The sequence below is a fragment of the Hydra vulgaris genome, chromosome 08 (assembly GCF_038396675.1).
Source record: "Hydra vulgaris chromosome 08, alternate assembly HydraT2T_AEP".
Taxonomy (NCBI): Eukaryota; Metazoa; Cnidaria; class Hydrozoa; order Anthoathecata; family Hydridae; genus Hydra; species Hydra vulgaris.
Window position 1 is genome coordinate 29154266 of NC_088927.1, and position 20735 is coordinate 29175000.

The 20735-nt window shown below is 27.6% G+C and overlaps 1 protein-coding gene across 1 annotated transcript in view; it reads left to right on the forward strand.

Annotated features, from left to right (window-relative positions):
- Positions 1 to 20735, forward strand: part of LOC101237454 (chromosome transmission fidelity protein 18 homolog) — an 86620-nt gene that overhangs the window by 48251 nt on the left and 17634 nt on the right. Inside the window, exons 11-12 of the mRNA XM_065803365.1 lie at positions 6735 to 6828; positions 7554 to 7652. Coding sequence (XP_065659437.1) covers positions 6735 to 6828; positions 7554 to 7652 — 193 coding nt within the window. The remainder of the gene's footprint in view (positions 1 to 6734; positions 6829 to 7553; positions 7653 to 20735) is intronic.

Sequence of the window (20735 nt, forward strand, 5' to 3'; positions counted from 1 at the left end):
AGTATTAGTGAGGTGGCGAGGTGGTTTAGTATTAGTGAGGTGGCAAGGTGGTTTAGTATTAGTGAGATGGTGAGGTGGTTTAGTATTAGTGAGGTGGCAGTTTAGTATTAATGTGAGGTGGCAGAAAAGTTACCATATAAAATCTTACGATAAGACCCCACCTGCCTCTTTAAAGTGTGATAATCAACTTGACTCTTACTTGTGTTGATTCATATTCAAGTTTCAAAGTAATAACGAAAATGTTTTAGAAGATCTTGGATGATTTTGGATAAGGATCTTGGGTGATGAAGAAAATGGATTAAATGTTGTTTCAATGGGGACTATTAGGTGTGAGAGAGTGTTTTAAATAAAAATTGTATGAGAGGAAAAATCATTAATATGGGTGTTAAGTAAAATGAATAAAATGGGTGTTTTAGAGTTAAATGGAAAAGAGGAGTGTAGTAAATAAAAAGTGCTTCCTTTTATTGTTGCACTTTTCTTCAACCTAAGTCATGTTTATGTTGCTAGGTGATGTTTGCATAAAACAAAACAAATGGATTTATTTTTTTCTAATATTTCATTAAAGTTAATTAAAAAAATTTAGAAAGTTTCTTTTTAGTCTTTCGATACACTATAATTAAATTTGAAATTTGCACTGTACTTTAAATTTGACATTTCATTAAACCCCATTTCATTACCCACCCACATTTCAAGATATAGAGGATTTTTTTTAGAAATTGGCAATTGTGCCACCTCTCCTCCCCATGACCTACTATAGTGATAGACCGAATTTGACTTGGATTTACACAAAAAAATACAGATGGTGGATGTTTTGGTCTTAACTTTCCGTAAACTAAAACTTTTTCATAGTCTTTGATCTTAACAAATAAAAGTATTTGGGCTAACTGGAATATTATCTCCAGGTGTAGCACTTATCCATTATTTTCGTTAATCCACATTTTTTTTTATCTGGAAGGCAAAAAACTTTCACAAGCTTTGTAACATTGTAGTTAAATGTGCATCCAATGACACAACACTTAAAAACCATATTCTTCAAATCAAATTATCAAATTTATTTTTTATAAAAAATCTTTTATAAAAAATATAATAATTTAACCACCACCACCACCACTACACTTCAAAACCGGTGTCATTGGCCCTGTTTATATATTTTTATAAAATATCTTTTATTAAATCTTTTCCTTTATTTTTTATAAAATATCTTTTAAATCTTTTCCTTTATTTTTTATAAAATATCTTTTATAAAAGATACAATAATTTAAAAATAATCTAGACAATTGATGAGCCAAACATAATGTTTGATTTTTTTATTGTATCAGAAATATTTTTTGAAGTTTAGTGAAAAGTTTTACAAATATTTAGTTATATAAACATAATTTACTATTGTGGAAAAAAAAATACTACACCTTAAAAAGAATATTTCACAATGATGCCATATACTGAAAGTATTATGAATTAAACATGCGTGAAATAAATTATCAATTCTGCAGATTGCATCGTATATTATAAAGACTCTGATAACCAAAAAAAAAGAGGAGAAGGTGAGCTTCGACTAAAATGACGATTTTAGTTTTATCAATATGCATTTATTATTTAGTTTTAACCCTTTAAGGACAAAGGGACATATTTGTCCTATCCAATTTATTATGCATGCTGCCTACCATTTGGTCAAAATGTTTTCAAATTCAATTATTTTACATTAACATTAGTTTGTTTTTTGAAATAATAATGTTATTTGAGTTATAGCATAAATAAAGCAGCGTGTAACTATGCTTAAAAACAAACAAAGACCCTTACAGTCCTTAAAGGGTTAATCAAGAAAAATTAGCCCAAATGTTTTTTTTTTAACATTTTCTTTAATATAAACACAACTCTTCTTGGCACTTAGGGATCCCTTTAACAACAAACAACTAAACAACAAAAATATTGTGGTTTTCTTTTGTAGCTTGCTTGTCTTAAGTTTTGAAAATAATATTTTCAAAATGTATTTAATATAAATTTTTATTCATGTACAATGTACATAAATGACTTAAGGTTCTGTACAGGATTGCTGATAGCATTCTGTCACAAGTCACAAGTTTTTGTAAAATTACTTTTTCAGAAAATATATTTATTTATCTATAACAATAGTTAGAATTTTTAGAAGTTTGATCTGAAATTTGGTCTGTTTAAAAAATCTGTATTATTTGCACAGTATTTTTATTACATCGTGATACTAAAAAGTAATTGCCAATGTATGAAACTCATTACTTCGGAGTAAATTACAAATGTAAATTTTATTGAATGCTTTCATGCTTAGAGATTTTTTATTGCAAATTATTAAAGTTATCATGTTTACTATTCTCAAAGAGAAATTGATTTAACTTTTTTTTAAAGACATTTTAAACTTTATCTCATTATATAAATATGTCAATTAACCAGGTTAATTGACAAATTTATTGCACAATAAAAAAAAGTTTTATTTTTTAAATTCTTCTACTTACCAAATATATAAGTGAATTTTTCTTTTGCTTTTTTAAATAGAGTTAATTGGGGTAAAATTATACAGTTTAGCGCCGTGTGCAAATTTTTTTTTAAAGAAAAAATATTTTAGGGTTTTGATTTTTTTATTTTATAAATTATATTTTACGCTATATATTTATAGCTAATCTTAAATGTAATCTCTCTTCTTTGACAGCTTGGGGGTCATTCCATATAGCCGCAGTCGTGACATTTCTACTGCAAAAGGTGAAAATATAAGCAAGGAACTTAATAAACCTTTTTTTTTTTTTTGGTGATGTGTACATTTGGTCACGTACTACTATCTGAAAAATTTACAGTAAATTTTATGCTACAGTTGCATCACTATGTCAAAATAAAATCAGTCATGATCATGACAGCTATAAAAACAGAAACAGAACTTGTTTAAGTAATTTTGCTTTTTTGTAGAAAACTTTCAACAAATTAAAAATTTAATCTTTTTAATTATTTTTAGTTATTTTTTATAGGATGTTATATTAACTATAATACAATTTTTTTACTTTTTTGTTTGTTTATGTTTTACATAAAATGGTAGCTAGCAAAAAGTCACAGTGGTGACAATGCGGTGGTGACAAAATATTGTTCTATCAGATAATATTACATTTTAGATATTTTTAAGGTATATTTTACCATTGCCAAAGTTTTTAAAAATTTATAAAGAATTTAAACAATGTTTATAGTTATCCTTAGACAAATAAAAGAAACACCAACAAGTTTTTAATAAAAAAACGTAACAAATCACTTTATTAAATTGTAATATTAAAGACATTTGAAAAAACTGAAGAAATCAATATACTAAATAACAATTTTTTGTTTGCTGTGTTATTTATCTGATAGTGGTGATATTTTTTTTTATGCAAAAAATTTCATTCTTAACTTTCCAGTAATGGTAAAGTGGTATATCTTCAACCTTTTCTGCCTGCAGTATAGTATCGCTTAGCTGACTATAATGTTGATCAACTTCATCTTCAGTCAAATATATTAAATTATTTTATTATATTACCGTCGAATCTTTGCATATAGCTTTATAAAACTGCCACGCATTTTGAATAATAATTTGTCTTGCTTTAACCTTTTGCCATGCTATTCTTTTTAAAGTTCCTCCTACCCCATCAATAGATACTTTTCAGTGGGCTGTAGCAAAAAAATTCCACTTGAAAGTTGGAATATTAAATGTTACTTGACAATACTTCAGGAATTTTAACATAAAGCAGTTTATAAATTGAGAAGATGGACCATCACTCCACAATGTTACTTTGTGTATAATTGAATTGGTTGTGTAAACCTTTAAAAAATATATTACAAATGTTATGCATCCCTCTAAGATAAAAATAAAAGATATAAAAGTTAAGCTGTTTAAGAAAAATACCTTTGAAGTTAATTCAAGGAAAACACTGAGGCATGTTTTGCTGTGGTCATTTTTATCTGTTAAATAAGCAACCATATTTTTCAAATCTTTACCATAAACATCAACTGTAAAGATTGTTATTTGAGATTGACTCCAATAAGTACTTTGAACTTGTTCTTGACAAGTTCAGAAATAGTTTTGGCTAAAATCAAAATGTATTAATAATTCACCATCCATAATATTATCTATTTGGTGGCAATAAACAGACACTTGGTGGTGTTTAATTAAATAGTGAATCCGAAATTGAAGTAGCATTTTCAAAAACTCTGTATATGTTGCATACAAAGACTGTTTGATCAATCCCTGCTGTAGACGTTTTGTAACCTTGTCTTTGTACCAATTTATGTAACTGACTTCAATGCATTCTTCGTTTTGCTTTTTGGATGGTGTTAGCATTCGGTTGTTAGGACAGTTAGCACAAAAACTACATGACAGTAAGAGGCAATCTGGAGTGAGAGAGCTGCAAAGAATTTATTTGTTTACCCAGTTTGTGTTATAAGGTTCAAAATAAGGGTTTGAGGATAAAGCGTTGGATATATTAATATAATTTTTATGAATTAGACAACAGCAGATTTCAAGAGGCATCTCTGAATATGTGATTATTTGAGCTGGACGAAGTGCACAAAATTTGGAAACTTTTATCTCTCTACCAAATTCTTCTGCGTACAGGGCAAAACATTCTCTTAATTTAAGTAACAAGTAACATTTTTGAAATTTTTCACCATCAATTTTTATAATGTCTTTCATACCTGGAGTCCATCAAGATATTTCTTCGCAGTTGTAAAACTCTATTACATGATTGAATACACTAGAAGATAAATGGATGCGCTTTTTTATCTTTGATAAATCTGGTTAAGAGATGTTCATTTCTATTGCTAAATGTTTAATGGTGTAATCTGCTTTTCGTGGCGACTTTGGTAAAGCCAATTGAACGCAGTTCACAGCATCCACTTCTGACGAACTTGAATCATAGACGGGTTTTTCTATTTGGCTAGAGGAAGAACAAGGAATATCAATGATACCTTGAGCTTTTTGAAGATCTCTGTGTTTAGGCTGTTATAATTTAGCAAGCTCCTTATTTTTCAATTCTTGGTCTGGCGTTGATTGTTTGCGACAAATATTACTTCGTTCTTTTTCTATTTCTTTTAATTCAGTTTTCTTTCTTTCTCTATAATCTTTACAAACTTGTTTGTGCGATTTGGGCATTGTTTTAATATTTATATGTTTCCTGTATTTTTATGTAGAATATGTCAAATTAGTTATACTTTAAATTAGTTCATAACCTTTAAACACACAGTTATATCTAGTTATATGTTTAAACTACTCTTTATAAGACGTGTTTTAATTAGGGTTTTTTTAACTGGTTTTTCGAATTAAATCTTTTTTCTTGACGCATTTAAACATCAAAACAACGCATTTAAACATCAAACAACATATTTAAATATCGAAACGATGCATTTAAACATCGAAATGACGCATTTAAACATCGAAAAAATGCATTTAAAAATCAAAACCTCGCATTTAAACATCGAAACATCCAAAATGACAAAAAAGAAATTACATTTTACTTTTTTCCAGACAATGATATTATTTTTTACATACATATTCATTTTAACATAAAATATTTTCTAATTAAAAAAAAATTAAATTTAGGATCTATAAAAAAACTAAATTTGTTATAATAAGTCGCGGTTGTGACAGTGAAAAACGTCTTTTTTCTTTTTAGTAACATACCAACTAATAACTGATATAATAATATCACTTATTAACAAACTTATTTAATCACTAATGTTTATTCTGAGAAATAAAAATTTAAATTAAAAAAAAACCATTTAATACAACTCCAGGTTAAGAAATCCATGTTTTTTATATCATAAAATATTAAAAATGGCAGTTTGCAGCAGGGGTAAGTTGGCGAACTGCGTTTATCTTCAAATTCTTTCATCAGAAAGTGGCAAAAATTAAATGCAACTTTTTCTAAATGACCATTTCATCTTTTATTAAAGTATTGTTAGAATTTGTGCTATTAGGATTTATGTATTTTTTGCACAAAAACGTAACTTTTGAAACATCGCTTCCTTTTTACTTTACAAAGAAAATAGTTAATCATATCAAAATAGATTACCCCAAAAGCCTTTTCTTTAAAAAAGTCTATAGACTTTTTTAAAGAAAAGGCTTTTGGGGTAAGCTAGCAAAATTTTCACAGGGCAAGTTGGCTTATAGCATTTTCTATGGAAAAAAAAGCATTTTTATAAAATTATTTTTAATTTTTATCAATATTGAAAAAATTTATTTTTTTAAAAAATTAAAAAAAAAAATAATTTTTTAACAGATAAAAGATGGGCTACTGTTTTGGCTTTTTATGATCTAATATTTGGTACCAGCTAAAAGTAATATTAAATTTTTGGCTTAAAATTGTTGCCAAAACAAATAGTAAAAAAATTTCTATAAATTTTGCACTTAATAGTCCATTAATATTCATTTTTATAGTTTGCACCAACTTACCATGGTGTGGGGTAAGCTAGCTAACTTTTTTTTTTTGAAGCCTCAGAAGGGCTTTAAGAAAATATTTTTTATAATGAATGCAAGTTTAAAATTTTACCTAAATTCATACTCTTTAAGATTGTTCTTTAATATTTACAAAAAGTTTTGCCTTTAAGGCTACAGAGCTCAAAGAGTAAAAAACAGAGGCAACTAGCCCTGGTCCCTGTTCTAAATTAACAGTATAAATTTAAATTCATAGTTGTTATTTTCATGAAATAGATATAAATATATATATTTTTTTAATAAGTTGTATTCTTCTTAGATATGTACCAGCATTGCGTGAGTTGAGAAAGGCTGCTCTGACACTTTCATTTCCAATGACTGTACCTGCAAGGTTGGCAAACAGATTATTGAATGTAAGATTTTTTTTATTTTTTTTTTAATTTTTTTTATAAAGAGGATAAAGACTTTCAAAAAATGTTGTTACCACAAACACTGAAAACTTGGATGCAAGAAAATTAGCACAATATTAAATATTTGTTTTAGTATGTGATGTATTATGCGGTAGTGGTGTAGTGGTAGAGCGCTCACCTCACAAGCGAAAAGTTCTGAGTTGGATCCCCACCACTTCCCTGGTACTTGTTTTTCCTTGTTTTTGTTTGTGCAGGGGCCTTGTTCGTTGAGGTTCATATAGAGTTGAGAGAGAATTGTAACTACAAAAGTAGCCTCTTTGACTGTAGTGGTCTTCTCAGCCTTGGGGAGGTGATTAATTTTTAAAAAAAATGTACTATTAATTAACATATTATTAATTAAAATAGACAATGTTAGTGATCTACATTGATCAACTGAAATATAGCTAGTTATTAGATGAATAGTACTTATTTATTAGATGAATAGTACTGTTTTATTGAGCTTGGTTTATGTTGAGTCTGGTTTATATTGAACTTGGTTGTTACTTGGTTGTTAAGTATAATGTCTCATTAGATTGCTTTTAATAAAATTTAATGTTTTTTTTCATAATACTTGTTTATTAACATAGGCTCTGATAAATTATTATTATTATTTTTTTTTAAATGGCTATTGTTTGTTAAAAAATATTTATCTCTTAAAATATTTAACATTATCTCTAATTTATTTTAAGATATCACATGTGGAGGGTCTTCATATTGATATGACATCTATATTGTTACTATGTGAGCGAGCAGAAAATGATATCCGATCTTGTTTGAATACGCTTCAAGTAAGCTTCTAGACTTTTTTTTCTTAATTGTAATTATTTCATGTATTTCATGAGTATATTATAAAAGAATTTACTCAATTATATAAATTTGTTTTGGAAAGCAATTACCTAAAGGTTTAGGTGTTAATTTTAATATAACTATTGTTTTTATTATTGTTGTTGTTTTAAAAAGGTTCAAATTTTCATATAAATAGAGTTCAAACGAGTTATAATTTGTAAGTTTTGTTGGTTGACCCCCTTCCTCCTCCTCTTCCTTCTCTTTTTTTTTTCATGAGTTTGAAAGTTTTAATTTAGAAAAAAAAATATTTGTTTAAGAAATTCTTTTTTAATTAGGGATCATCCATAAAGTACGCCAGACATGAGTAAAAATAATAAGTCATTAAGAAGTGGTTTCTTTATATTCTTCATATTTTGAAACATTACCTTTCTTTTTCAAACTTAAGATAAAATTGATGTTTTTAGAAAAACAAGTAAAACTAAAATGAACCCATCTTTAAATAATTGAAATGTTCAGCAATCCGCCAAAGACAATGCTGGGCAAATTTGAAATGAACACTTAATGATATTGTTAATGACACTCCCTACTTAAAATCAAAGTTTTCTAAATTCAACAGAGATAAAAAATGCTAGATCAGCTGTAATTGTTGATCAGCCAGATCATTTTGTTGCGATAGTTAATATTGTACCAATAGGAGCCGCTTTTAGCAGTCAACTTGATGAGTTAAACAGAAAGCCTTATAAAACTGGGTTATTGTCTATCACATTCTGCAACTTATTTAAGACTGCTGTCTAAGCAGTCAAACACACTTGAAGGAAAATGTCACATTAAGACAGTTGCTGCCTTATTGTGACATTTTCACATTAAGACAGCAACTGTCTTAATGTGACAAATGTGGCTGCCAATATAGCTTGGGATAGGAATATAGAATCTGGATTTACATTTGCATTCAGTCTAGAGACATGCTTTTATTTAAGTCTAGATGACCAGTGTAAACTACTGTTAGGATTAGCAGCTGCAACAAAATAATCACCAATTTTGTTGCAGCTGCTGATACACAATCTTGAATATCAAGTACATTAGCTAGGATATGGTTTTTAGTGGCTTTCAGACATAAGCTTAAACTGTCAGTTTATGCAGCTTGTATTAATGACCCAGAAAAATTTGCTGATGCAATGTCATATTTTGGAAAAGTTTGTTAATTTAGTGAGAAAAATAGTTTGCTTAGCCTGCAAAAACTCTAGCTGAGGTATGATCAGATATAGTAATTGATAACTGTTCAGTTTGTGCTGAATATCTTTAACCTTCCCAACTGCAAACAATACCAGAACAAGAATCAAATTAAGTTGTAAATCATATCAGACAAAGTAAAAAAAGTTTAACAATTGTTAAATGTGTGATGTTTCGAATAGCTGTACACCTTTGCAAAGTTTCTAAAAAAAACACTTTCCTCAATTTTTTTTACCAGGTCCAGTTGTTATGTCTCACCCGGCTAAAGAAATTTTTATCTATATTTTTATATATTTTATATTATATTTTTATATATTTTATATTATATTTATGTATATATATATATATAGATCTATAGTTTGTTGTCTTTGGGAAGAGCGGAAGGAAAAAAGTGATTCTTACGCCAACACATACGTCACTTTTAATTACTTATGACTTTCGTCCAACATTTGCGTGTTGGACGAAAGTAAAAACCATTAATTTAATTACAAATAAATCGTTTTTAAAAAAAACCACAAAAACGCAAATTTGACCAGAATGTTTTTAAAACATTCTGGTCAAATTTGCCTTTTTGTGGTTCAACCCAACCTCAGTCGATGGAGCAGCACTCCCTTGCGGGTCAGGCTAAAAGATAGTAGATGTAGCAGCACTCCCTTGCAGGTCAGGCTAAAAGATAGTAGATGTAGCAGCACTCCGTTGCGAGTCAGGCTACTTGTCAGTCGGTGTAACAGCACTCCCTTGCGAGTTAGGGTACTTGTCAGTCGATGTAGCAGCACTCCCTTGCAAGTCAGGCTATAAGATAGTCGATGTAGCAACACTCCGCGCATGATTTACAGTAAAAAAAATAAAAATAAAAACTTTTTTTTAAAAAATTAAAATTAAAAACATTTTATTAAAAAAAATAAAAATAAAAACATTGTTTATATTGTTAAAAACATTCAGAATGTTTTTAAAAACATTCAATTAAATTTGCGTTTTTGTGGTTTTTTTAAAAAACAATTAATTTGTAATTAAATTAATGGTTTTTACTTTTGTCCAACACGCAAATGTTGGACAAAAGTCAAAAGTAATTAAAAGTGACGTATGTGTTGGCGTAAGAATCATTTTTTTCCTTCCGTGATTCCCAAATGCAACAAACTATAGAACTATATATATATATATATATATATATATATATATATATATATATATATATATATATATATATATATATATATATATATATAGCAAATCGGATAATTTTCTAAAAAATAATAACTATTATTTATTAGAAAATTATCTGATTTGTTATATATATCTTAGTTTTAATATTAGTCATTATTTTTACTTAGCTAAAGTAAAAGGCTCAAATTTAAGATCTAAGGTGTATTGGTAAGTCATTATAAAGGCTTCTCAAGCATAAAAGGAATTCTTTAGGGGTATTGCACGGCATTTGAAAGAGTATTTGCTGGTAAACACAGATTTAAAGAAGATTGTATTACTATGCTGGTCATATTTATTGAAAAAATGCAAGAGAGGAGTCTTTTAAAGTACATGGTAGTGCAAAATGCAGCATGTCTATCCCCAAATAATATGGTTAACAAAAAAGAATTTGAATTCGCTCATTTCGGCCAGCTGATTAATAAGTTGTATAGATCCAAGTTGATATCTGCCCAAACAGTTGATTATGCCATAGATCAGTTTGAAGACAAAATCTGTTGTAACAGTAAATAAGAAAGAGCTAATTTAATTTGACAAGTTTTTAATTCCTTATTTAAATGGGAACAAGTATTTTGATTTATTAAGGAAAGTCTATATCCTAGTTTTCACTTTATCTCATAATCACTGTGCTGTTGAGCAAGGTTTTGGTGCAGACAAAGAGCTTTTTTTCAAGAACATGCAAAAAACTTGATTTGTCAGAGCCATGTAAACGCAACAAACCAGAATGTTCACCACTTAACAATCACTAATGAATTAACAAAAAGTTGCAAGTTAGCTTATTCTTGATAAATGCTCACTATTTGGATGAAAATAAAAGGAAAAATATTTCTACTAGAAAAGTAGAAAAAAGAAAGCTCATCTTTCTCATTGAAGAAATTAATCATGTGAGAAAGAGAAAGAAAGGTATTTAATGTGTATTGTTACCTTAAATAAAGAAATTAAACGTTTTTGCATTCAAGCAAAAAAATCTGGTTCTTAGGATTTATTGATTAATTCTGATTCTTTTTTGTTACTGATTCTTTTTTGTTGGATTTGTTGGCTATTAGGCAAAAGTCAAAGAAAAGCAAACTCTTAATGAACAGCTCGACAGTGTCATTGTAAAATTAGAGACAGATTTTTGTAAAGTTTTGAACATATTTTTGGAAAAAATATATGTTTATTCTTGCAAAATATTAAGAGTTTTTTTTCTTAATATGCACAATTCTTATTTAGAGATAAGGTAAAACACATAGTGCTCTTGTCATTGCTAAGCTACACTTGTCACTACTTAGTTTTATAAAGATGTTAATCCTTTATATTTAAAGTTATGTTTGTGCAATTTTTTCAGTTAAAATATGAAATAATTTTTCAGACTTGATTTCGGAACTTTCTAGCAAATAAATTTTGGTCTGAATGTTTTTTAATGACAATGGCTGAGAGCCTGGCAAGCACTGAATATTTGACCTAGATAGTTATTATGGAAACTTATGAAAAGTTATTAAAAAATCATGGAAAAGTCATGGAGTTTCATTTTCAAATTTGAGTGGTCACTATGATATATATAAACCTCTACAATTTAACTCATTAGTTTGACAACTGGTTAACCTTCAAGGTCAATACTGAAAAAAAGTTATTAAATAAAGATTTTAAATTATTTAAATTGAAAAATTATGGTTTAAGATTTGTTGAAGTCTTTTCATAAGTTTGTATAGATAACTGTATATATAAGTTACAAATTAGTATGACAAAAAAATAATTACAATCTTATTATGAAATGAACTTAGGTGTTAAGTAAAAATATAAAACAATATTTAATAACATCAATTATTTTTAATTTAACAAAGAATGCAGACTACAATGCACAATCTTTGCTAAAAGAAATAAAGCAATGTCAGCTAGTATATTTTAATCTAAAGTAATAAAAAAGATTAAGCAATTTCAAAACAAACTTAATGTTTTTAAGCATATATATATTCACATACTTTTAAAATTATTTGTTTTTTCTATTCCTTATTATTTTTTCTTAGAGAAAATATACATATAGATTCAGAGAAATATAAAATATATTGAAATATATACACATTTATGTATGTCAACAAATAATAGTTTTATTTTATTTAGTTTTTCATGTTAATTACTTAAATGAAATTTAAACTTAAAATTAAATTTTTTCAATTCAAGTATTAGTTTGACTGTCTAAATAATTATATTCTTATTAATTTTTCTAATAACAAAAAATAACAAACAGTAACTTAAAAGAACTTCAGCTCTTTTAAATAAAACTTGCTTAGCTAGTTGCTTAGGTCTTAAGAATCTAAACAGACAGAAGTAAACCAAGAAAAAGTAAATGTTTATTAATTAATACTACTAATTAAACAATTTGAACAATGAACAGCATAATATATAACAGAAAAAAACACATCTAAACTTCTCATATTTGTGCTAATAAGGTTACAACTAATAATAATTACAATATATTTTTCACAGACAGGAGGTAATTCACTGTTATTAAGGGTGATAGCCCTCCTATCAAGGACCAACATGGTCAGAAATCTAGAATTGAAAAAAGATGTTGATGATTTAAAAGCTGAGATAACCAAGGAACTTGAGGAGATGAAAACACAGAGAGCGGCACTGTCTCAAGACAACATGAAATGAAAATGCTAAACTGGTTGATTAACTAGACAAGCTTGAAACCAACCTAGCTCAAACAAATAAAAAGTTATTCTCAGCAGTTGCATCAGATGCAGCTCGATCCATCAATGTAGATGAAACCAACATTTTAAATGCAATTAGTAAAGAGACACAGGAAAAAACAAAGAAAGAAAGGAATGTAATTGTTTTTGGAATTCCAGAATCAACCAAAACAATGGAAATAGACCAAAAAAATGATGACAAGAAGGAACTAAAAAGAGTGTTTGTCTGTTTGAACCTTAACAATAGCAAGATCACAAAAATTCATAGATTAAAATCAGTGAATAAACCAAGTTCAATGATTACACAGGTCAACAAAAAAAAAAATTTTCTGGTGCCGAGCAAACAATTTGTTTTTTGTATAGCATTTCTCATTTTGATTTCAAATATGCAACTCTTTTTTTACCATCACGTCAAGTTGTAAAGATATTTAGGTTCAAATCTTAAGTATTTAGGGTAAAGTCCCTAATATTGTCCAAAAAAAAGTTATTCAAAAGTATGTAAACCTGGGTCTCAAAAGAAGTGTATTTCCATAGAGATTTTAGAAAACATAAATACTTTTACTTAAAATTTATTGACAAAAAAATTATGTGAAAAAATGCTAAAGACTCATAAAAAAATTTCGACAGAATAAATATTTTTTGTATTATTTAGCAATAGTTCAAAAAATACTTATTTTTATTACAAATAAATAACATTTTTAAAGTCTCTATGAAAATACGCTTCTTTTGAGACCCAGGTTGACATACTTTTGGATAACTTTTTTTTCGACAATATTAGGGACTTTACCCTAAATTCTTTAGATTTGAACCTAAATATCTTTACAACTTGGCGTGATGGTAAAAAAAGAGTTGCAAATTTGAAATCAAAATGAGAAATGCTATACAAAAAACAAATTGTTTGCTCGGCACCAGAAGAAAACTTTTTTTTTGTTGACCTGTGTTATTGAATTAAAGAGCACAAAATACCAAGCAATAGTATTGAAAGCAGCAAAAAAACTGAAAAACAGTGTTCATTACCAACGTACAGTATATATTAAACCTGATTTGACAGATGCTCAACAAATTGTACGAAAACAAGTAGTGGATGAGTGAAACCGCCTAAATGTTGCACGAATCAACAATTCAACTTTGTACATCATCCGAAATGGAGCAGTAGCTATGATTAAAGTATCAACTGTAGGTACAGGAGTGACAACAGTTTTAACAGACGGCTAATCAACATTAGCAACTCTACCAAATGCAAACACTTCATCTGCAACAGCTGGAGCAAGTCAAAAAATCACAAATGCATAACAATCACAACATAAGCCATTCCATTCACTGATATCATGTTTAAAATTCTGTTATACCAACGCCACTTCCCTGAACAACAGAAGACACCAACTTGAAGCTGGAATACAGGTGGACAATCCAGACATAATTATAATAACCGAGACATGGTTTAACAAGTCATCAATAATAAATATAGACGGTTATATATGCTACAAAAAAAAACAACAGAACAATAGGTATTGGTGGAGGAACTGCAATCTATGTAAAAGAATCTATTATATTCACAGGTGACTGTTACATTATTACATGCATAAAAACTGCTGAACAAGTGTGGTGCAGTGCCAAGCTCTCAATTTAGGACCGCATACTGCTGGAGTGTTTTTACAGACCACCAAATAGCTCACCTGAATTAAACGCAGAATTAAGCCAAATAATAAAAGAAGCCAAAAATCTAGTGGATAACAAAAAGTTCACTGATATGTTTATAGCTGGAGATTTAAAACACCCCAACATTGAATGACCTGGCAATTTGTGCATTAGTGTGAAAGGTAACTGTCAACAGAGCTTAAACTTTGACTACAATTTAAACAAAAATTATCTCTACCAGTGCGTGTCTAAACCAACTTTTCAGATTAAGGATGGAAAAAAAAAACATACTAGATCTTGTAATAACATACAACAGTGAAAGAGTGATAGACATGGAAATAGTACCACCACTAGGATCAAGCGATAAGAACAATGCTGTTCAATATCAATGAGTGTCATCACAAACAGCACCATTATAAGAGAAATCTATCGCAACAAGTCATATGCCTACAGGAAATGTGATAATACAAGAATGAATGCAGCACTAGAACGTTTTGATTGGGATAAGGAGTTTGCAGAAAAATCATCAAATGAGTGTTATGAAATCTTTTAAGAAAAATATGACAGCATGTTTCAGCAATTTATTTTGCCCAAACAAAATAGTAAAGTATTATAAAGGATCAACGTATACCAGCTGAAGTTAGGCGACTAATGTGTCTTAAAAAAATACTCTAAAGTTGTCTAATAGCAGTAAGTCATAAAAATATCAAATTATTAAATGAATCCAAAGTGACAAATAAGAATGTGAAAAAAGCTGTGAAGAAATCAGTTTATTAACTGTATTATTGTATTAGTAAATCAAATTATTGAACAATAATGATCATATTACATGGTTAAACCACAACAATTTGCACAGTCATTACAAGCAAAATGGACCAGTATCAGCAGTTAGAGGTCATAATCTAAGAATTAAAAAAGAAAATGTCAAGCATTCTTTGTCTCGACAAGCATTTTTTTGTAACCGTATTGCGAGTGAATGGAATGCATTACCAATTCATGTGGTGAATGCACAGTCTTTGAACTTTTTTAAAGCAAGAATTAATAGATTTTTATTATAAATTTTTTGAAATTTATTTAACTCTAATTTTTTGAATATAATTTTGATTATATATATAATCATATATGTGTTTTGTGATTTAATTTACTACAGCATCTATATTGCTATTACTATAATGAATGATAAAACATACTCAAAAAGCTGTCAGTGTGCCTGTCTAATAAATTTTATTCTTATTAACCCTTCTACTTTTAAGCAAAACAAAAAAGAATCATTAAAGTATAAAATAAATTGAACAAACTAAAAAGGCTTCAGCTCCTTCTAATTATTTTGAAAAATAAAAATAAGCTTGCTTCAAATGTTCTAAAAAAAACTAAAAACTAACTAAAAGGGATTCAGCTCTTTCCAATTGTTTTTTTTTTGTTTTTTTTTATTGCTTTATATGTTTTAAAAAAGACTAAAGATAAAACTGAATTTTGAATTTAAATTTGAAAACTTTACTTAAATTTTTAACAGTTATTTTAATACTAACTTCTTCTAAAATCTAAAATCTAAACAGATTTAAAAATTAGGAAAAAAAACAGCTAACTACAAACAAATGTCTATATATTAAAAATATTGTTATTTGTTGTAAATTTAAACTAAGAACAACGATTCTCTTTAAAAGATAAGAAAATCTTAACAGTTCTAGTTTGTTTGCAGATCTTTCTCGAAAAACTGTGTGAACTTTAAAAAACGCATTAAGAAAAGCCTAGTACAACTTAAAAAATAGCCTAACACAACTTTAAACAGTAAACATTAATAGGAAAATTAATATTTAAACCTAAATGATGTTTCAAACTAAAGATAATTCTTTTTATAGTTTGTGATTACTTACGCTTTTTTTTTAATATCCTGCCCTCAAACACAACTATAGGTACCAAATAAAAATCCTAAACAGTTAATTTTGAAAGTTAGTTTCTTGTTTACCAGCAAAAGCACATGAATATCAGCTATACAAATCTTTGTATGGTTAACAAGTTTTTTTATTTTGTTTTTTGCAAATGAATTTATTTAAATAATTTCAAAATAATACATTACACTGCCAAAGTATTGTCACTTAAAATTTTCAAACGCTAAATTCATTTTTAGGTGAAATATTTTCTAAAAATTTATAATTTTCAATTTTCTCAAGTTTCTTATATTCTTATTTTAGTATATTTATCATAACTTTTTATCAACCTGCTTATATTCAAAATAAGATGGGCAGATAATGCAATTTTGTTACAAGACATTTTATTTTCAAGAAATAATCTCCATTTTAGTCATAATAAGTCAAACAAAATGCACAATATTTGCTATGTTTGACCTAATTTGAAGATAGTCTAAACAAGTTGAACATAGCAAATATGTGTGTTATCATTAAAACCTTCCCTTGAATTCTATTCTTAAAATTAAACATTTATAAATTATTAATAAACCTAACCAAGCATGTGCACAGTGTGCCCAGAATGTTATTTTTCGGAAAAATTCAAAACTCCATTAAATATTCATGAAATCTTGTAAAAATTCTATTATAATAATTTTTTAGTTCAAAAAATCTGATTCTGAAGTTAAATTTTACGTGTGTGCACTCTGACCCGGGGAATGGGGCAACAGTGGGGGAGAAGAGGGCGCCAAAAGTCATGCCCCCACTTTTTTTAAATTTTTCAAATAAACTCTCAAGTATAAATTGAAAAGTATATATACTTTTAAAAAATTTGTTGGTATTCTTGGATCGTCTGGAGAAAGTGATTTCATAATCGTGCAACCTCAAATATTAACACGCATGAACAATTTAAGTTTGAATTTGAATCACTCAATTTCCAGGGATAACCATACTGTGGAATTTTTATACATAAAAATAGAAAGTGTATATTATATGAAACAATTGAGTTTGTTTGCGACCTCCTGTGGCATTTTTTTTTCAGTCACTTTATTTTTAATCAAAGAAATATATTTTCACGTAATTTAGTTTTTTTTAGGTCCAAACAATCATACACAAATTATATGTTTAAACTTCAATTTTTACTTTTATTTAAATAATTCACAAACTCAATATCATTTCCAGATCAGAGCAGGAAAAACTTTTTAAATTCATGGAGCAGTTTTTATTGTATTCAAAGTTGTTGTTAAAAAACAGTATTGGTACAATTTTAAGATTTTCACTTTTTTCTTCTTCTTCAAACAGCTATAACAACAGAATATTTTGATTTCAAAAAAAAAATTTGCACTGACCTGAATATGTTCTACACAATATAAATTTACTATTTAAAGTTAAAAAATAAAATGTCCAAAAAATGATTTTTTTTTTTTCATGCATGAAATTATTATGAGGTGCCAAATAAACTTTATTGCCCGTTTATTTGGCACCAAAAATTCACAACATTTTTACCCAACCCATTATAACTTATGTTTTTATTGTTAAGTTTAAACGTTTTTTACTAATTTTTAAAGTTAGTGAAAAGAACTTTAAGTTTAGTAAAAAAAAAATTAGTTTAATCTAAATTTGTAATTTGAAAAAAATTTGAAAAAAAAAATGTAATTAGGTCTTTTTTTAAGGGCAAGTACACTTAACCACACATCACCCACCGCTACCCCAGCTGCCATTACATACAGGGTTGGTACTTAACCAAGAAAAATAATTAATTTATTCCTAACTATTTTTCCTGACAATCAAATTGCATAATCTTTTCAAATGGGACCAAATAAAGTTATATAAAGTGTCACCCATGAGTTGAGTGCCATTTCATAGCATTACTTAAAGAACAATTAATTCAGTTAATCAATTTAATTAGTTCAGATACAGTTATTTTAAAGGATAATAAAAAGTTTAAAATTCAACACATACAAATTTTGATTTCAGTTGTTAATAAGTTATTTAAAAGATGTCAGCTCAGCTCTGTGGTTATTTAAAAGATGTCTGCTCTTTGGTTTTTAACTTAGTTACTTGTTTTCTACCAAATTATTTTCTCAGAGCACATATGAAGCAAAAAGGAGTCAAACAGAAACTTTGCTGCATCATCTTATCTCACTTGGTATATTAACTCTTTCGGTCGATGACTTTGTCAGAAGAACTCCTTCTTATGACAAAGTCATCGACCAGTACTCAAAGTAGACCAACAGAATTTGAAATGAATCAGGAGTTTTTCATTGGCTTTGATTGAAGGAATAAATGCCTGGGTGATTTTTACTTCAAAGACATCAACATAACAAATTATCTTGAGTTGGCATCTGTCACTAAATTGGTTATGACTCTTTGTCATGGACAGGTATAAAAAAATAAACTAAAAGTTTGTAAATTAAGCTAAAAAATTAAATTCATTAATTACTAGAACATAATTGGTCAAGTTTGTGAGAAAAAATTAATAAAAATTAAAAACTTGAAGAAAAGACTTGATATTTTTTTACATGATAGACAAAAAAAAACACTATAACCCAAATAACGGATCTAAATCACATGCAGATAATATATCTTTTGAATGTCGTCAATAGATAATGGCTTTATATCAAAATTAGAACTCCTTGTATTATATTAACATAAAGCTTTTAAAAATTGTTTAATAATTAAATATTAAAGTAAATTATTTTTAAGATTGTTTATGACTCAACAGAATACTATGGACAGTCTAACATGGATCAACGGGTGGTATTGTTGGGTGGCGCCTTAGGCAAGATTTCATGCTCACCGACCACTTCAATCCTCACACTGTCCAGATTACATTGGAAATGAAAGTTGCCTTCAAGTCTGCACATCAAAAATACTAACTCATCCTTGAAGAAGAGAAGTCAAAGAGAAGTCAAAGATTTAAAAATAAAAAATGCCAGAAAGCTATCATTTTGTCTGAAATTAAAGATCTCAAATCTCATATGGGTCTCCTTACAAAAACCTCAGTGATGCTGGATAAATAGTTTGTAGTTTGTGTGGAACAAGCCCAAAAGGAAACAACATTTCTTTAATCAGCAAAACAAATGTTTTAAAAAAGAAAAAAGAGTAGAAAATGAAAGGGAGCATTGTTGCTATTGGAGGAAAAGAGAAAAAAACTAATTTGACATATGTTGCTTTTTATAATTTGTATGTTGATATTTATTTTAATATGATGTTGATATTTATTTTAATATGATGTTCATATTTATGCAAATAAGGCTTTTTGGTTTAAAAACTTTAATTAGAATTTATATTTTATATTTAATGGATAACATAAAACTAAGTTGGCCTTTGTAATTGTGCATTATAGAAAGGTTATGTACAAACTAGTTTATATACTTGCCAATGTTTGTGAGATCAATTTTCATTTTTGTATTGTAGTTTCGAACAAATTTTGCTTTGTACAATTAACTGTAAAATTGCTTTACACATGACCTTACTAAATAGGCTATACATTATATTTTCATGACCTCACTAAATAGGCTATACATTATAATTTCAAGTTTTTATTTTGAAAGATATTTATGATTTGATACTAATTTATATTTACATATGTATTTCAGTTAATTTTTTTATGTGTTAGCTAACAAGTTTTTAAAAAAGTATTTAATCTGCTGCATAATTTTGGTTAGTATTTATTAAGGTTAAACTGTCTGAAATCTATTCATAGTGTTCATTCATACTCGTTCTTAATAATAAGATCCATACCAATTTGCAATCCAACTAATAACTAAGTTTTTTATAGCATTTATAACATGTCCGTTTATAGCATGTTCATTATATTGTTTAGTCATTATAAGTCATGTCATTATATAGCATATTGTTTTTTTAAACATATTTAGGACTAACAATTAAAATCAACAAAGCTCAGCGAAAATTATTTGATTTTTAAAAAGTCAGGGAAAAATTAGAGAAAAGTCACAGAATTTCATATAAAGATGGTCATGGTTTTTTTTTTAAATGGTTTTTTGTTCTATTCAAAAATATCTCGTTATTTATTTAAAAATATCTACTTATTGTTATGTATTATTTGTGATAAATTAGAATAAATTAGAAAAACAAGCACTTTATAAATGACACCTTAGCAGTTATTATTTGATAATAAAAAATAACACATGAAGTATGTGAAGTATGTAATACATGAAGTATGTAAAGTAGCGTGTAATAATCTTTTTGTCACAAGTTCACACTTTTATGTACACACTTTTGTGCAATCGTGTTAATCTGTTGTAACAGATGCTAATCTTCTTTTAACAAGGTTTAATCTAATTATTACAGGTGCTAAATTAATACTGATTTAATTATAATCTAATATCAATTACAGGGATATCATTACAGAAGATGATTTTTTTTACAGAAGATAATTTTTATTACAGGAGATAATTTTTATAACAGGAAA